Consider the following 18,478-nt stretch of genomic DNA (forward strand, 5'->3'; position numbering starts at 1 on the left):
GTTTTGGTCCCCACCCATAGGTGCCAACTCCCTTGGGAGCCCGAGCAAAATTCCCCAGGAAGGGGCAGGGCACACACAAATTTCGGTGCCAGGGCCATAGACAGCAGTCAGAAATTTTTGGGGGGGAGGGGGCAGAACCTCAGTTTGCTATGTATTTTTATTTATTTTGGGGGGGGCAGCTGCCCACCCTCCAGCCCCTCCCCTTGGCAACAACTTTTAAGCTCATGTCATGATGACTAAGCCCAACTCTGAACTATGTTTCTTGCTTTGTTTCAACATTTGGGGTTTCAGTCCTGAGCTATTATTCCTTGAACATTGCCTATCTTCTTTCCATATGCCACCCTTGCTACACTCTCTGTTTGAAACGCACAAGTGGCTGTACTGATAAGAATTATTTGTGGCTTTACGAAACGGTGGTTATTTTCAGCTAGCAGCCAAAATGGTGATTCTTTATTTCTGTAGACCCCCTTATTCTTCCTGTTCAAACTCAAAAGTCATATTTTCTAAATGGAATATGTAGTTACAGTATGAAAGAAGCACCTGAAAAATCCAGTCGCAATCTTTGAAAATACCTGTATTTTTTCATAGCAGGACAGCTAACAGGTATAATTTAGGTCAGGATAACAGCACATAGTTTAAAAACAAAGCCTTCTCCAGTGTCACCTCTCTGATATAATTAAAACCAGCAGTAGGCGAGCTCTGGAGCAAAATAGCTGTAAATCAATTGTTTGCTTCCTTTGGCTTCTTTCTTGTAAGCCATCCCAATAACTTTATGTTACAAGGTTGCAAACGAATGTCACAAGTAAATGAAAATCTGCTTATAGGTACCTGATGAGCCCAAATTATAAGAATAGTACAGACAGAGATGGTTATTTGGAAGCTACAGTGTTTGAGATCGTAAGGGCTGCACAGCGTTAAAATTTGACGCACACTTCAGTCTATTTTGCAATGCTTGCAGCAGTGGGAAACATGGACAGGAAGCGAGAAACTCACATTGTGGAAGTTGTTGCAACAGCATTTCAGTCGATTCCTTGGTCATATGCTACCCAGCACATGAGATTTTAAAAAGGGAAACCAAAAGGTCCGGGTGCAACATGTTACAGAGCTGTACTGTGCAATCCTAACCATTCCTGCTCAGAAGTAAGTCCGGATGAATTCACTGGGGTATATTCCCCAGAAAAGTGGGTTAGGATTGCAGCTGTAGTCTTTCAAAGCATAACTGAGTTCCCATTGTCACAATCAGTTCTCAGTATAGTGGACTAGTTAGCTGTTGGTTGGCTGGCTTGCTGGCTTGTTTTGTGGGGCAGACATGTAAAACCAAGTGTGATCAAACCACAAAAGTTAGCAGGGTGAGAACTGCAGTTCTTATGGCTGCCCTCCAGAAGACTTTCCCATTAAGCTTTTCTACGCAAATTTAAATCATTTGTATCATTCAGTTTTCAGCATGATACACAGTAAAAGTGGGGAAAAAGAAATACTTTATGAAAAACAACAACAACAAATAATTTTTGGAAGGTCAGGGGATCACCTGTGGAAGTGATCAGCAATTTAAAATAATATTACAAAAAGAAAAACGGAGCTGGTCGTGAAAATGGGCTTGATGTTAGAAAATAGGAGGTCGCAAGTTAGAAATGATTTACTTTCCCATCAAGCTACTGTATTTTCTTTTGTCCTGAGAAGTATTACAAGGTTCAACTGCCTTGCATTAGAAGTATGGTAACAGTAATATAACAGCCAATAACGCGAGATGAGTGCCGCAACCCCAGAGTCGGTCACGACTGGACCTAATGGTCAGGGGTCCCTTTACCTTTAACAGTTTATGCAGCATACTTTCAACAGGTTTGTCAATTCTTTCAAGCATAAATACAGACATTTAAATACAGCAAATAAATATGAAGGACTTTTATGGCTTTGGTAGCAGGGTTTTTTTACATAATGAAAGTTACCCTTCAGTAACTTGGAAGTAAGCTCAGTGAATATGGATTACCCATTCAAAATGCAACTTGCATTTATTCTTGTATGCTCTGTTGGTTGCCTGCTGACCAGCTGAGATGAGAGTTGATGAAATCTGATGGAGGGCTGCCTATTTGTGCCTCGCATGGGGAGCAAATACTGTCCTTCTGGCCTATTTGCAAATCAGATTAATTAACAATTCCTCCTGTTTCTCCCATTAGATGACAGGGCAAGCATAAGCAATAAAGTGGGACTGAAAAATAGCTGGCCAGACCAGGGCTCTCTAATTCTCATCAAAACGCTTCAGTGGTTATTGTGCCACCGAAGTGTTTTTATTGTAATAACACTCACTGCGAAGAAAACATGCTATCACTCAAGTCTGATGGTGTTGGCAGTGCACCTCTTAAGTTCATATTTCTTGTGATTCCTCACCCACAAAAGCGTAAAATACACAAACAGAACAAGAAAACCAACACATTTGTACACAGCTACCACTGTAGAAGTATAGGGAGGGGAAGGCTGTGATATAAATTTAATTTACATTGGTACTTCCGTTTGCGGACGGGATCTGTTCTGGAGGTCCGGTCATATTCTGAGGTTTCCACAACCTGAGGATGTGCAGAAGTGGTCTACCGCTTCTGCACGCACAGCGAAACTCGGTAAAATACTTCCGGGTTTGCCGTGCACGCACCCCAAAGTTTACATAACCAGAGGGTTACGTAAACGGAGGTACGACTGTACTGTAAATATTCCACTTACCCCCCCACCCCCGTGCATCTGCAACAAAATCTCCGCCTTAAAAGAAACACACACTGCTAATATTGACATCTTGGTATCTCCTGATCCTATGTAAAGGATGGGATCCACAGACCTGGGTCTGGGTGATACGCAGTGGTACATCTCTGTGAGTTGGACATATTTCTACTAGAGCAGTGGTGCTTCCACTTCTTCTCATCTCCCCAGCACACCCCACATCCGCTGTCAGGCAAGGAATGTCCAGAGTGAGGTATGGACTCTTTGTTGCCAAAAGTACACTTACGTACAAGTTCGGAAAAGGCAAGTCTATCAGTCTTCCATCTCTCAGCTCCTCCTAGGTGTGCAGTTGCAGCAACAGAGAGGCCCCACCCCTGAACTCAGCTTACATACCTCCCCTACTCGAGCTGCATGCAAGCAGGCGTATACTCTGCCTGCATGTAACTTGTTTCTGCTCCTCCCGCTTCAGTCCTCTCCTGGACCTGGGAGACAGTGGAGCTGGAGAAGTGGGAGCAGGAGCAGGAATTGTGGAAGCCTGACCTCTGTCTCCCTCCTGCACCCATTCTTCATTCTCCAATCTTGCAGCTTCTCTGGCCTCTGACTCTCCTCTCCTGTCTGTTACGGGCTCCCCTGGATTACCAATGCTTTATTCTAAGTCGGTTTCCCATCCACTTTCTCCCAGTGCCCCTACATCAGTATCTGGGCACCACACTTCAGTGTCCAGCCAGTCCCTGGCATCTGCTCTGTGATGCTAGGAAGCCCACCGGTGTGGGTATTTAGGGCAGGCCATGGGGTCTGCAACAGGAAGGAAAGGAAGGGGAATTCTGCTCATGTAATGCTAATTATCAGCCTGGGTTCAGTTAACATACCTGGTGTTTTCAGTTGCCTCTCCCCCCCCCAATATTCCCACTGTAGTCTTCATGCCCCCACAAAGCTGTTCCTGAAAATTGGGGGGGTCATATTGAGCAGCACAATGTGGAGGGCTGCAATTACATACCCTCCCAGGGCTGTCTTAAGCATAATAATAATAATAATAATAATAATAATAATAATAATAATAATAATAATTGTATTCCGCCCTCCCCGGCCAAAGGCGGGGTGCAAAGATCCGCCTGGTGCCCCCCTGGTTGCCCAGTCCCAGGCGCGCAGGAGGGTGGAGCCGGCTGCCTGCCTCAGCGTCTCGCTGGCTCGGTCGCCCCCAAACTCGAGGCACAGAGCCGCCTGCAGCAAAAGAGCCTGCCGTGGCACTCCGACCAACAGGCGGGCTCTTCCCTGGACTCAACTCTTGGGCCCCGGACTCTCGCCCCTGAGAGCCCGGCGCCTGGGTGCCCCGCACCCCTAGCACCTATGGGTAAGACGGCCCCGTACCCTCCCCACATTTGTGCTTAGGAAGTTGATGTGAATTTTACTCTGTTTTAGTATTTAGCTATTTGTACATTTTAAAGTAGGGACCCAGGTGGCGCTGTGGTTAAACCACTGAGCCTAGGGCTTGCTGATCAGTAGGTCGGTGGTTCGAATCCCTGTGACGGGGTGAGCTCCCGTTGCTTGGTCCCAGCTCCTGCCAACCTAGCAGTTCGAAAGCACGTCAAAATGCAAGTAGATAAATAGGAACCGCTACAGCGGGAAGGTAAACGGCGTTTCCATGTGCTGCTCTGGTTTGCCAGAAGCGGCTTTGTCATGCTGGCCACATGACCTGGAAGCTATACGCCGGCTCCCTCGGCCAATAATGCGAGATGAGCGCGCAACCCCAGAGTCGGTCACGACTGGACCTAATGGTCAGGGGTCCCTTTACCTTTACCTTTACCTTTACATTTTAAAGTATTGTATTTTTTCTCCATGGTTTTATTGGTTTTTATATTTTTGACGGGTTCCCCCCTCCCCCCAAAAGGTGGTGTATAAATTTTATGAAATTGGTATTATAAAATAATATTTCACAGGTGCACTCATGCAGACACAGTGTTTGCAACATCCTACATTTCATCCGTCCAATTGCGTGTGTTGTTTATTCCTTATACATACGGTATCCAGCTGCAGAATAATAGTGACCTTTGTGGGGAAGGAAATGGTCACCCTCAAATATTAATTGAATGCAGCACACACTCCTTATGTTTAGATAATTTATAGTATCCCCTTCGGAGACTATACTCTTCTATGAGGTATGGATTCATCTGCAGTGAAAACGTTTGCCACTTGAATGAGAAGGCAGATTTGCAACTAGAGCATACAACCTAGGGGTTTTTTTGCCTTAAAAACCTTTTAACCCAAATGCATACCTTTCCCCAGACTGATAAACACAGCTGAAGGTTAAAAGCAGGGCTCTTCATGAGCTTACCAAAAGATGGCAAGTATATGGATTGAAAAGTAAAGTATGAGCAAAGAAATTCATAAAGACTTACATAAAATCTGTTTCTTTCCTCTTTGCAATAAACCGTCTGTCAACATTGCAGGAAAAAAGATTTGCAGCTTATACCTGTATATTATATGTCTTGTTACAAACTTCACTGCAGTAGCATATCCCCAAAGTGTGGGTGACAATAATTTGTATAATATTCTTTAACTTGTATAGATTATGTGTTTATGCACACTTATAGGTTACGATGATGCTAAAGAAGCATGCTGTTATTTGCTGCATGCTTGCTTTGTGTTTTATTAGCTAAAACGAAGGCTTCAATGTCTATGCTCGTGCAGTGTAATATTGAGAACGAGTGGGCCTTTTAAGTATGGTCTATGTGCTGTTTTTCATCAAAGCCTTTTCTTTACTTAAGAGTATTTCTGAGGTCTGCCTCATGGCAGAATCCACCACCTGGTTTCTGCAACTTGGATAATGCCCCTTAAGGGTGGTTACAGTATATGATTGCAAACACCCGCTAAAAAGAGATGTGACAACTTAAGTCAGTTTGGCTCCTCTGTCCATTAACAAGGGGGAGCTTCACCTGCATTTATCTTTTGCGCATGGCAGAATCAGAGAGGGCAGAAATAAAGCTGGAAGAGGATTAATAGCAGTGATATAGCAGGACTTCCTAGCTCATTGACATCAGAGTAAGTCACGATACATATGCAAATTGGCCTGATACACTACACACACACACACACACACACACACACACACACACACACACACCAGACTAGGGATCGTTTTGCTGCAGAAATTTTGTTTTACTCTAGCATGCATACTGCTTAGGAATGAGGGGAGCCTGCAGTTTATTATTGCCTCCTGTCATCCCACCATCTTTTTTTTTTGTCCACTTAGGGCAGCTCAGGAATAGGAATGTGCTTTCCAGGCAACATTGAATCATCTGGGACTCCCCCATACTTGTTGGCTAGCTGCACTCACATTCTTATCTGCAGCTGCAGCAAACCCCGCAAGCAAGCCGCAGAGTGAGGCAGTCTCGCTTGCATCGGGGCTTCTCCATGGCGGCGGCAGCGGTGGCCGTCAGAGGTGGTCAGCCCCACCAGCCTGCTGCCCCCCCACCCAGCCTGCTACCCAGGGCGGCGTGCCCCCCGCCCCTATTACTATGCCGCTGCTGGCACACAACTGGGAACTACTGCCTTAAGAGATGTTTTCTTGTGCTGACAACAAAAGGACTTTCTCACAAGTTATGCAGTTAAAGCAGCATCTACAGGATCATTGCCTAACATGCAGGTTTTTGTTTTGTTTTCCCAAAACAGGATGCTGTTACGAAATCACTGCAGCTATAGCCAGGAACCCGACACAACTACATTTGCGCCATAGTGTGCAGTTAATTTTTTTCACAGCCTGCCTCACTGTAACTTTCATTTTGTCAGCAGAATGCAAGAGATCAGCCGTTGGAAACGGCATGCTGTAGCAACAATGCAGGTGCCCGACATTTCTTGCCCCCTGGTTCCTTCCTCACCAAGCCTGCGCATTGACCCAAAGTTACCCACTGAACTCCATGGCTGGTTGGCAGTTTGAACCGTAGCCTCTATGGTTCCTAGCCCAATACACTGACCAGTTGCGAAGGACTTTTCAAACAGCGAGATGTAGTGAGGGCTGGAGTTAAAGAAAGAGTAGGCAACTTAATGATTGATAAGGCTATCAATTGCTAGTAGTCATGATGACCAGTGCTTTTTTTCCAGCCAGAACTCACTGGAACTCAGTCCCGGCACCTCTCAGGTGGGTGCCATTGCCATTATAAGAGAACAAGGGAGACGTTCGTGGTGAGTTCCGGCACCTCTTTTTCTAGAAAAATAGCACTGATGACTAAACTAGAGGCAGTTTCCGCTTCCTGGCTCCTTGCATTGTGCGGCATCAGGACATCACAAGCATGATGTCAGGCGCATGGCATGACAAGGTCACACGGTGTTGTGCATAGTCCCCCTGTAAGGGGCTGGGCAGAGGAGGAGGAGGAATGGTGGAGACCACCTCCCCATCCTGACCCTTCCAGGGAGGAGGAAGAGGAAGGCAGTATAGATTTACAACAGTGTTTTGTGGGAGGTCACAGCTCAGAGGCAGATGTGGGGGAAAGTTGGGAAATAATGGGAGAGGAGGAGCACACAGAGCAGCAGCGGGCTGACATGTTGTCACTAGAAAGCATTCCAGACCCACCATCTCCTAGAAACCAGCAAGCCTTCAAAGTAGGAGAGCAAAGAGCTCAAAGACAGAGGGCACGTAGCAGTACCTGTAGAAGTGACAAATGAGGAAGTGGGAGAGGTGTGTGTGTGTGTGTGGAGATTAACTCAGGACAACACCATTATCCAAGAAGCTGGGTTCTATAGCCTCTCTCTCTATAAAGTTTGGAATAAAAAGGAATGTAAGAAACTTTTCCTTGTCTTATACAGTGGTACCTCGGGTTACAAACGCTTCAGGTTACAAACGCTTCAGGTTACAGACTCCGCTAACTCAGAAATAGTACCTCGGGTTAAGAACTTTGCTTCAGGATGAGAACAGAAATCGTACTTTGGCGGTGCGGCAGCAGCAGGAGCTCACATTAGCTAAAGTGGTATGTCAGGTTAAGAACAGTTTCAGGTTAAGAATGGACCTCCGGAACGAATTAAGTTCTTAACCAGAGGTACCACCGTACTTTCCTGGGCCACCAGCCGGGAGCTGCTCACAGCATCTTGGCACTCTCTAAATCCTGCTAAGAAGATGGTGCCTCTGTGCCCCCGAATACCACTTGCTGAGGGTCAGTCACAAGGAGGGCGACTCATGTCCTGCTTGTGGCATCCGGCTGGCCACTGTGAGAACAGAATGCAAACCAAGATGGTCTTATGAAATGTCTGGTTATCAATACACTGGCCACAGCATCTAACTTCAGATGTTCATCGCTGTAGGTAGGGTGGGAGAGTTTGAAGATAAAGCAGAAGACATGGTTTAAAAATGTTGAGAGCAGAGATAATGAAGTAGGCATAGCCACTGTTTCCTATTGATGTCCCCACCCCCCAGTGCGCCCCGCTCCTAGCAGTTGAAGACACAGTCAAATGGAAAATTCACACGGCTGTGAATAAAGCTGAAGTGTGTGGTGGGGGAGATGCTCCCCAAAACAAAGAGGACTGAGAGTGTTCAATTAACATATAATGCTGACTGTTACAGGGAGAAAAACAGAAAGGTGGGTTAGAGAAGGAAGAGGGCAAAGGAAGAAGACACAGAGAAACAAACAGTGTAGAAACTAGGGCACATCATGTTTCACACTGAGAAGCTATTTTAAAATGTACCCAGGAACAGCACAATGAGCTGCCCGTATACATCAGTGGAGAAATACAATGTTTTAATGTAGCGAGGATAGCATACAGCACTCTCCACAGCAACCCAAATTCCTTAAATGGAGAATCTTTATCCACCTAAAACAAGTCAGTGATTACTGATCATTCTCGCGGGGCACAGAATAATCCCTGGTGGAAGGGGGAAGAAAGGATGAAACCCCAACAGCACTTCTCGCTGCAACATTCTGTTAAAGCCCCATGTGCTTTAAAAGCAGTGTGGCATAGAATCGCCTTACATTCAAGAGCAGGGGTTCCCAAACTAAGGCCCGGGGGCCGGATGCAGCCCAATCACTTTCTATATCCGGCCCGCGGACAGTCCAGGAATCAGCATGTTTTTACATGAGTAGAATGTGTCCTTTTGTTTAAAATGCATCTCTGGGTTATTTGTGGGGCATAGGAATTTGTTCATATTATTTTTTCAAAATATAGTCTGCCCCCCCAAGGTCCGAGGGACAGTGGACTGGCCCCCTGCTGAAAAAGTTTGCTGACCCCTGTTCAAGAGTCTCAGGAAGAGAACCTGCAACTTACAACAACAACAACAACAACAACAACAACAACAACAACAACAACAACAACAACAACATATTATTTATACCCCGCCCATCCGTACCTGGGTTTCCCCAGCCACTCTAATCCCAAGACACTCCAGCAACTCCCAGATCCAAAAGGCCTGATGTGGAAGTTAGTTACGTTCTGAGGAAAGTGCACAAAGCCAAAATCGTATATAGTCAAAACACACTGGGTGCAATGGCATGTGAGATTGCCTAAGCTCCCCCCCCCCCTTATAACCAGCCCCTCCCCCCCAAGTGTGTAAAGCTAAATGCGCCCAAGTTAATTGCACATTAAGTCATGGGTCTACTATAGTGATTTCAAACTGTTGCTAGACAATAGTTAGCAAGCACCCCTTGGTTTCCCTTGGTTCTTAAGGTGCTTGGTTTCTTATGGATCATTGTCAGGTGGTGATGCTGAGGGGAACCTAGTTAGACACAGGGCAATTGGCATATTGTATCCCTCAGGGTTTAAGGTTCTCACCTATGATGCTTTTATGTCATCAACACAACAACACACAGCTGTGTTTCTTCTTTTCATCTAGTGCCAGAGAAGTTGCAGGTATCCTGAACAGGTTCCTCAAGGTGATAAATGGGCTGCATTGGGACTCATAAATTTACACATAAACCAGACAAGACAGGAGTTTCCCATGATCAAGAACAGGCTTCCTCAACCTCGCCCTCCAAATATTTTGAGACTACAATTCCTAGCATCCCTGACCACTGGTCCTGCTAGCTAGGGATCATGGGAGTTGTAGGCCAAAAACATATGGAGGGCCGAGGTTGAGGAAGCCTGATCAAGATGATGGACTAAGAATTCAACTTGTTTTGGATGGGGTGGAAGTCCCTCTGAAGAAGTGGATAATTCCTAGGGGGTGCTAGTGGCCAGGTGTGTCTTTGCATTGTTTAGGCTGGTGTGATAGTTGTGCCCGTTCCCGAGGTCTGGCTCAACTAGAACAAAACATGCTCTAGCACCATCTAGTCTAGATTCGTGCAATGTACTTTCCAGTGATGTTAGCAGCCGATTACGCTGGAGGAGACTCTTGAGAGTCCCATGGACTGCAAGAAGATCAAACCTATCCATTCTTAAGGAAATCAGCCCTGAGTGCTCCCTGGAAGGACAGATCGTGAAGCTGAGGCTCCAATACTTTGGCCACCTCATGAGAAGAGAAGAATCCTTGGAAAAGACCCTGATGTTGGGAAAGATTGAGGGCACTAGGAGAAGGGGACGACAGAGGACAAGATGGTTGGACAGTGTTCTCGAAGCTACGAACATGAGTTTGACCAAACTGCGGGAGGCAGTGCAAGACAGGAGTGCCTGGCGTGCTCTGGTCCATGGGGCCACGAAGAGTCGGACACGACTAAACGACTAAACAACAACAACAACCCCATGGGATCACAGAACACCTGCTCTGCAATGCCTGCACCAATTGCCAGTTTCTTCCCGGGAATAATTTAAAGTGTTTTTGTACATTGTAAAGCCCTTCCTGGCTCGGGTACAGGATGCTGCCTCCTATATCAACTCGCCCACTTATTCATATCTTGCAGGAATGCCCTTTTTTGTATCCTGCCAACTGTGGGAAAGTATGGTTGCTTGGGACAAGAAATGCAGCCTTCCTGGTGGTTGTACCAGTATTACAGAATGCCATGCCTCAGGAGGGAAAGATGGCTCCATCTTTTGAATGTCTGACAAAAGGTTGCCAGAACAAAGTTTTTACAAGCCAGCGAAAGGCAGAGTTATTGACAGTGGAAAACTATTTGTGATGTGTCGTGCTTCTTCCCACTGAGTTTGGCGATATACTTTTTATTTGCAGTTTTACATGACGTGAGCTAACATGATGTAATTTTTTTTTAAAAAAAAATCTATTAAATAAATGTTTGTAAATAAGAGGCACAAATAAGGAAGTGGAATTCCTTAGGGATCTCAACAAGATTCTAAACTTTAAAGCATCGGTAGGCAAACTAAGCCCCGGGGGCTGGATCTGGCCCAATCGCCTTCTAAATCCGGCCCGTGGACGGTCCGGGAATCAGTGTGTTTTTATATGAATAGAACGTGTCCTTTTATTTAAAATGCATCTCTGGGTTATTTGTGGGGCATAAAAATTTGTTCATTCCCCCCCCTTCAAAATATAGTCCGGCCCCCCACAAGGTCTGAGGGACAGTGGACTGGCCCCCTGCAAAAAAAGTTTGCTGACCCCTGCTTTAAAGAGTCATGGCGAGCGGCTCAACAGAAAACGTTGAAAAATGGACTTCTGTAAAATATTGAAGCTACTCAGTTGTTCGTATTGGGTTATAGCCATAAAGTAACCACAAATGATTTCTGCTCCTGAAGTAGAATTTCCCCTTCCCATGTGTACTGCATGCATGCGCGTGCGCACACACACACACACACAAATATGCTCCAAGGGTTCCCCTTAAGCTTCCAGAGAGGATGGGGAGGTATATGAGGGGGAAGGGGAGGAGAGGAACTGATTGCCCAAGTGGAAGTCATTTTGCTTACACAATGCCTTTGCTGGATAGCACTGTTGAAAGACTTGTTTTGCCCGTGCATGAGAAACAAGAGCCAGCCTCTTCTTGTTTCTTTAAAACTATGTGATGTTACTTAAAACATAAGGATGCTCTGTGAAAATGTAACTTGTCGCAGACTTTAAACACAATCTGGAGAGAGCAAGTGCAGATGGCCAATAGAAGAAAGGAACACAAAAGAGAGACAGACATTAGCTTTACAATTAGAGGGGGAGGGAACCCAAAGTAATAGACAAGAACGCAGAAAAATTTGAGAGTACAGATGTCATGACATTTATTAAGAGGCATGCTACAACTAGAGTTGTTAGAAAAAGAGTTAAGTATAGATACTCAAGTAATAATCAAATACACAAAAACTTAAAAAGGAATGGAGCATACGGCAGTGTACAGAAGTTCAAATTAACCATGCACTACGCAGTTAGAAAATAGGTTTCTTTAATATTTCAACTTCTTTGCATTTATAACATCAAGTCATCTCAACAACATGAAATCCTTTCCCCCCTCCAATTGCCACAAGCTGCTTAACAAATGAAAGCTGGTACTGTTGCTTATCAAAATATACAAGATAATTGATGTTTTTTTTTAATATAAAAACCATTTTATACTTGTTCCCAAAAACCTTTTTTTTTGACAGGTAAAAAATGTTGTTATAAATATTTACAGCATTTTCTTGTGTTAGATGAATATTTTTTTACAAACTTAAAAAGGGATTCATGAAGACATGAAAAGGGAATGTTTTGACTCTTGTAATTGCACACCAGTCTTTCTCTTAACACAGCACTCTGTTTCCATCAGCCTCTTGCCTTATGCCATTACATTTGGTTTGCTTTTCTCTTTCTTTCTTTCTTTTTTTAAAAAATCTAATTTCCCATTAAGTAGTCCATTCACCAATAACATTCATATAAAAGGCCACTTTACACCGAGTCTTTCAGGAAAGAAAATAGCTTGAGAAAGAGAGAGAACTGGCAAGATGTCTCAGTAAAAAGCAGAGCAGACAATCTTTGGTCATTGCAATGAGGTGACAAATCTGATACAACAATTTGCTTGGTCAGCAACTGTATTTTGAGACTGGGATGAGTTGTTTTCAGGAACTGGACAATGAATTTGGAAAAAAAAAACATGGTCAAAGAGAGATGAATCTAAGTACATCGCTGGTTAGACTTTTCGCTATCATTCCTAATACTGCACATAGATCCAAGAACTGAAAATTCTACCAAAGCATGCCCTCGTCATTTATAACTGAGGATTTCTGGGTACAAGGAGCCTCAATATTTAATAATTTCCCAGTTACAAGCTATTGTGACAACCACGAGTCACATGCCTAGAGTTGAACATGAATTCCTGTGTGGTGCAGCTTGATTCATGTTATAATGGTAGAAAGCAAAGGGATACTAAACCCAAATGAAACAGTTAGCAATTGACTGCACATAGGGATAGTTCATGGGTCATTTGGTGTTTGTTTGTTTTTTACTATATAAATACACATTTTCTTGAAAACAATAGTATTTATTCTAAAGACTGAAAGAGATAGCAAAAAAATTACACAAGACTACTGAAGGCACATAAACTTTGGTCCCATATTGTTTTCTTCTTCGTAAAAACCCTGAAATTAAATCTTAGAAGTTTTAAATTTCTTCAAATAATTCCTAATTGTTAAGATTTGAAGAACAGTCTCATATACCACAGACAGATAATTGCAAAAGACAATTAGGAGTTAGTTTGCTTCAAGAAAATCTCTGTGCGACCTGAACAGTTTTCAGCACAACTGTTTTAAATCTGACAGTTTTTTTTTTCAAAGTTACCAGTCCACAAAAAAAGTCAAGGCAAATAAAAATGGCTTTAATACAGTAAACTACTCAGCCCCTCTCCTTTGAAAATAGCAGTATATACTACATATAACAGGATGAAGACTGAAAGAGCACATCTCAGGTTTGTCATTCCCAGGAGAAAAAAAAGCCCATATCCAGCTGTCTCTCACTTGGTCATAGTAAAAAGTGTAGCGGTTAAATAGGCTCATTCACTGTAAAATTCACACGCTCTGCTTTATTTTACAGAAACAAAATTCCACTGCACAATCTCTCCGTCTGGGAAAAAGAGGTGTCACGTGGACAACTCAAGGCTACATTCGGAGATTGATATACGGTAGGCACAACGAGCCCTCAATAAATTCTCCAAGCACAGTAACTGTGCAACTGGTGGGAGACATGAAAGGCCACCAAGTTTGGGGGCAAGGCTTAAATTGAACATTTCTTTGAAGTTCTGTAACTTGCACAAAGTGCCTGGATGGGCTTACGTTGATTTAACGGTGCAATCAAAAAATTCATTAGAGTTTTAAAAGCCCCTCTCCCCAGATTATCGTGGGGCTAAAAAGCAAAGACTGCAAAACATGAAGCCTTGTAACTATGCACTCTGGCCTTCCATCAGCCAGTTTTTCCTTCCAGTTTGTTATCCAAAACTAGCAGCAGTTTGTCTTTCGGTTGCGAAAGCTATAATGGCTTAGCCTCTAGAAGTAAGAATCACAGGCAACTGTAGGTGACTATTATTATAATCAGTTAAGTAACTTAAAATACCATTTTTTAAATCTGGCCTCTCAACACCAAGGAGATTTAGGCTTGTTTATTTTATAAACCACATTGGCTCCTGTGGTGTTACATATCCCTTAATTTGATTTGTTAGCATTTCTTTCTTTACAATGAATGAAACTGCAACTCTTCCAATTGAGAAAAATATTTCCTTCGCCCAAAATGCTAAAAGGGAACTTTTGCTGAGGTTGCATGATAAGCAAAAAGATTTAAATGCTATTAAAAGCCAGCATTATTCAAAGACTTCATTGGCCAAAGCCCTAAGCACATATCCCATACTCTATACAGGTGATTGGGACACAAACAGAATTCACTCTGAAAGCAAGGGCCACTCACAGCTTAAAATCGCAACCGGTTTAGGGCGAGAGAAAATTCAGTTGATAATAGGAATGCTAGCAAAGATCCAAGTTAAGTCTGGAAAAGTAAGTTACTCTGCACTAAACCTCTTGTCAAATATTTTTTCACAGAGGGATGCTAACAACATCCTCTTGAACACCTTAATCTTGCAGGACATTCACTGTAGATCTGCTAGACCAGATGCTAGCGTTCTGCAGCAAAAGAATAAAGGGGCCAGAAAGTGAGAAAGTCTGCTTTGTCTTAATTCCAATGAAAGGTGTTGCCTTTGTGGGACTAAGTTTCTTTTGCTTTGCCGGGGAGGGGGGAAACCAAGCTTAGCTATTGCTGTAAATGGAATTACTGTTTTAAATGCAAACAAAGTGTGTACTGTACTGCCATTTCTCGTATTTGCACCTCATGGAGAAACAGTTTTTTAAAAATGAAATCAACCACCCAATCATTGAACACACATGCACTACAACCAAGTTGATCAATACAGAATATAACATAATCATGACAAGACCACACAGAATATGTTGAGTATATCCAAAATAAAATTCCGAAGGGGGGAAAAAAAGTTTGCCAGCATATAAACCGTACGCCCTACAACTCAAAGTAGTCGAGAAATGACTACTTTCAACGACACGTTGTCTAGAAAGGGCATTTTCTAGGGACTTAAGTGAAGCTGTCTTTCATATTAGGGTTAACCATTTGTTTCTCTGTTAAGCATTATGAAGTTACGTTTTGTTTTTAGATTAGTTAAGTCAATAAATTAAATGCTTGCAATGTGTATCAGCATACATATAGGAAACTTCACACAGCACACATGTGCATGCGCGCACATAAACACACACACACACACACACTCCCCACCCTTGATATTATACATACTAATGCTCAGACCTTGGTTTTCCCCCTACTTCAGGTACATTCATCAACTGCAATAACGTCCCCTTTGTAGCAGCATTAAACACACGGTGACCAAGATTAAAAGGTAACTTAGCAAATCATTCTAAAGAGGAGCCATATTGATTGGGGATATAAATCCAAAAAGCTATTTAATTTACACACCTAAATGGGCTTGTCATCTTGAACATGCTTACTTGAAGTCATGGTTCCATGGAACGAAGGAGACTCATTTAGGCTGGCATTAGGCACCAATTAAACTGCTTTGCTAAAATAAAGGAAGATATTGATATTCTAGGTGTTTTAAAATGCCAATTTTCAAATAGCTGCAAAGCAGTGATGGACTTTGAATATGGCGTCAGTTATTACTGGACGTTAAGTCTAGTGTTACACACACTCTTATCGGGTGACAAAATTAACACATTCATTTAATGTCCAAAGGTGATTTACCAGCCAGCTGACACAAATATAGCTATAGAAGGGCGCAAAAATGTCTCACTGACTATCCTTTCATCCTACAGTACAGTGATGTTATCAAGAAGCTGACATCTCAAAGATAAGTTACCAAGTTACCATTTTAAAAGAAGCTTTCAAACTAGATCTAAAGCTATGGAATTCTTTTTGCTGACCAACAGCCAGTCTTCACAGAGCAATTTGACTTGCTAAAAAAATCCAAAAGCAGAATGAGAGCTACAAATCATCACACTCCATTTCACTTCTTTAAGTCTCTGTGTCCATCTTCAACACAATTTAAGGATTAATAACCCTTATACTTGAGAGGAATACCTTACAAAACAATGAAAAATTTCAGTAGACGTAACATCTTGAGACACCTCTAAAAACATTGTATTACAATCATAGAAATAATTTGTGTATGCCTAGATTTCACACAAAAATAGTCAAGATTGCATCTCATCTTACTCTCCAAACAGGAGTGAACATTCAGTATTGAAGTTGTGATATTTATGGAGGAAAGCCAGTCCACATTTAGTACAGCAAGCAAGTACTGTTGGGTGAAAAGGAATCCTGAGGCAAAATATTCTCAAAGAGCCAATGGCTCTACAGGTTAGATATCATGCAGAAACTGGAGAACATTCTTTAAAACCCAACAGTGGTGTCACTCAACTGCAACCCCCAAAATATTGTGAGGCCTATAAGGATGTGCATTGAGTTCGCTTTAGTCCCCCACCACCACCCCTGCACCAAAGCACCAAAAATCTGATTTGACTATTACTTATTAAAACATTTTTTTAAAATCACCAAGCGTTTAAAAACTAGGACAAAGGAAAAAAAAAATCTCACCAAGCCACAATACAGTTTAAAGATACTTCAGATAAAACTCTAACTATTGTATCATTATAAGCACATAATAAGGCACGTAAGAAATTAAGTAAATACACAGTAATTCTGATTTTTTAAGTATTAGAGATTATAGTGGTACAAAAAACCCTTGAGGTTTAATTTTATATTTTTAAACAAGACCTTACCAAAAATAACCTTTCTAAAAATTTGTCAAACCATATGACAGACCTGAATTTTTTTCCTTATGAGTGTAAACATTTTTTTTTTCTGAAAGAAATGTACAAAACTTGAAATCAGGACATATTTCTTTTTTCATTTTCTCCAAAATCTTATTACACAGCATTTCATAGTAATAAAATGAGTGGTCTCTCACACCATGATTCAATACCTAGTTTAAAATTTCACTATAATCACATTAAAATAATTTACCTGTGTCATTTATACAATTTATTTGAAAAAATTAATTTGCTCCATGGAAAAAGAAGGCACTGCCTTTCCTCTGATATGTTCAACAGGTACTGATTAAAATTATTAGCTAAGGGGTCAAAGAAATCCCCCACAGAACACTCTATGTGCTTAAAATAATCCACTATATCTATTTGAAAACATTATTTTGATAAGATAACGGGGCACAGAAATGTTGTGTAACATTGTTTTGGAATAAAAACCAAAAAAATATGCCTCTGAAATCATGAAAAAAAGAGGGGCTTCTACTGAAAATGTTGCGTTATTAAATACTACAGAAGAAAATTTTGTGGAGGACTGTTAGCCATTTAAACAGAAGATATGAAAAGATCATCCCTTGATTCATTTACTGTGTAAAGTAATACACATGAGCCACACAAGTTTAATGGTTTAAGGACGCAGCGTTGTTTTGGCTACTCCAGTCTCTTGTCTGAATTTTACTGGTAATTGTGGGTAGAGTCTTAAAAAGCAAAAAGGTCACAGAAGTGTCAGATTGTAGATTTGGAGAAGGAAACTCTGAGGTGATGGTTCTCTCCAAGGTCATGATTATGAAGCTCAATAAGAGCCTGGATTGCTTCTTCCACAGAGCCCAACTGGATGAGAGCCATTTTGCGGTCTTTTCTAAAAGTGAAAAGGAAAGTGTCAATCCCAACCACATCTTAAAGAGTTCTTCACTTCCCAAAATCTTAATGCACTTGTAGAACAAAGTGCCAGGATAATGTCAGGCTCCTCGGACTCCCCTTTGGCTGTAGATAAGCAGGAGAAAACGGAAAGAGTCCCTTACCATTTAAAGAGTCTTTAATGATCACAGCAAAAGAACAAAGCATCCATTCTCGGAATAAAAGTGTTCCCAATTAAGGATTCCACCCACTTCTCTCCTAGTCACTTCCGTCTTACAACCTGACCTCACAACCACCATGCTTTTTGTATAGCCACCTTCTGCTCTACATGACTTTGGACTGATAGGCTGAATACAAGAGAGAGAGAGAGAGAGAGAGAGAGAGAAGAAGAAGAAGAAGAAGAAGAAGAAGAAGAAGAAGAAGAAGAAGAAGAAGAAGAAGAAGAAGAAGAAGAAGAAGAAGAAGAAGAAGAGAGTCTGTTAGCTCACTCTCTTCCAGTTCTTCTTCACTTTGCTGCTCACCCCGCAGTTCGTCCCAACTTTTGTCTTCAGAACTATGCCCCTCTGCAAACCACTGCTCCAAATCTATACTGCTCCTGGTCAGGAGCAGGGGGAGGGGGAGGGGGAAGTTCCCACCATTCCTCATCAGAGCAGCACTCCTCAGCTTGGTCTCTGTCAGATAATCAGTGAAACAGAACCGCAAGACAATTCCAAACACATAGTTTGGTATGGTACAATCTATAGGCATTTTATGTCTGGTCTTTTAT

At 42.4% G+C, this 18,478-nt stretch overlaps 1 protein-coding gene across 8 annotated transcripts in view; it reads right to left on the reverse strand.

The window, feature by feature from the left end:
• Positions 1 to 11,750: 11,750 nt before the first annotated feature.
• The window catches only part of PTBP3 (polypyrimidine tract binding protein 3), a 46,840-nt gene continuing 40,112 nt past the window's right edge, over positions 11,751 to 18,478 (reverse strand). For all 8 annotated transcript variants that reach the window (XM_035140397.2, XM_035140394.2, XM_035140399.2 and 5 more), the window contains one exon: positions 11,751 to 17,713. In XM_035140397.2, the coding sequence (XP_034996288.1) occupies positions 17,581 to 17,713 (133 nt within the window). In that variant the 3' untranslated portion in view covers positions 11,751 to 17,580. The remainder of the gene's footprint in view (positions 17,714 to 18,478) is intronic.

Source organism: Zootoca vivipara, chromosome 16 (assembly GCF_963506605.1).
Source record: "Zootoca vivipara chromosome 16, rZooViv1.1, whole genome shotgun sequence".
NCBI lineage: Eukaryota > Metazoa > Chordata > Lepidosauria > Squamata > Lacertidae > Zootoca > Zootoca vivipara.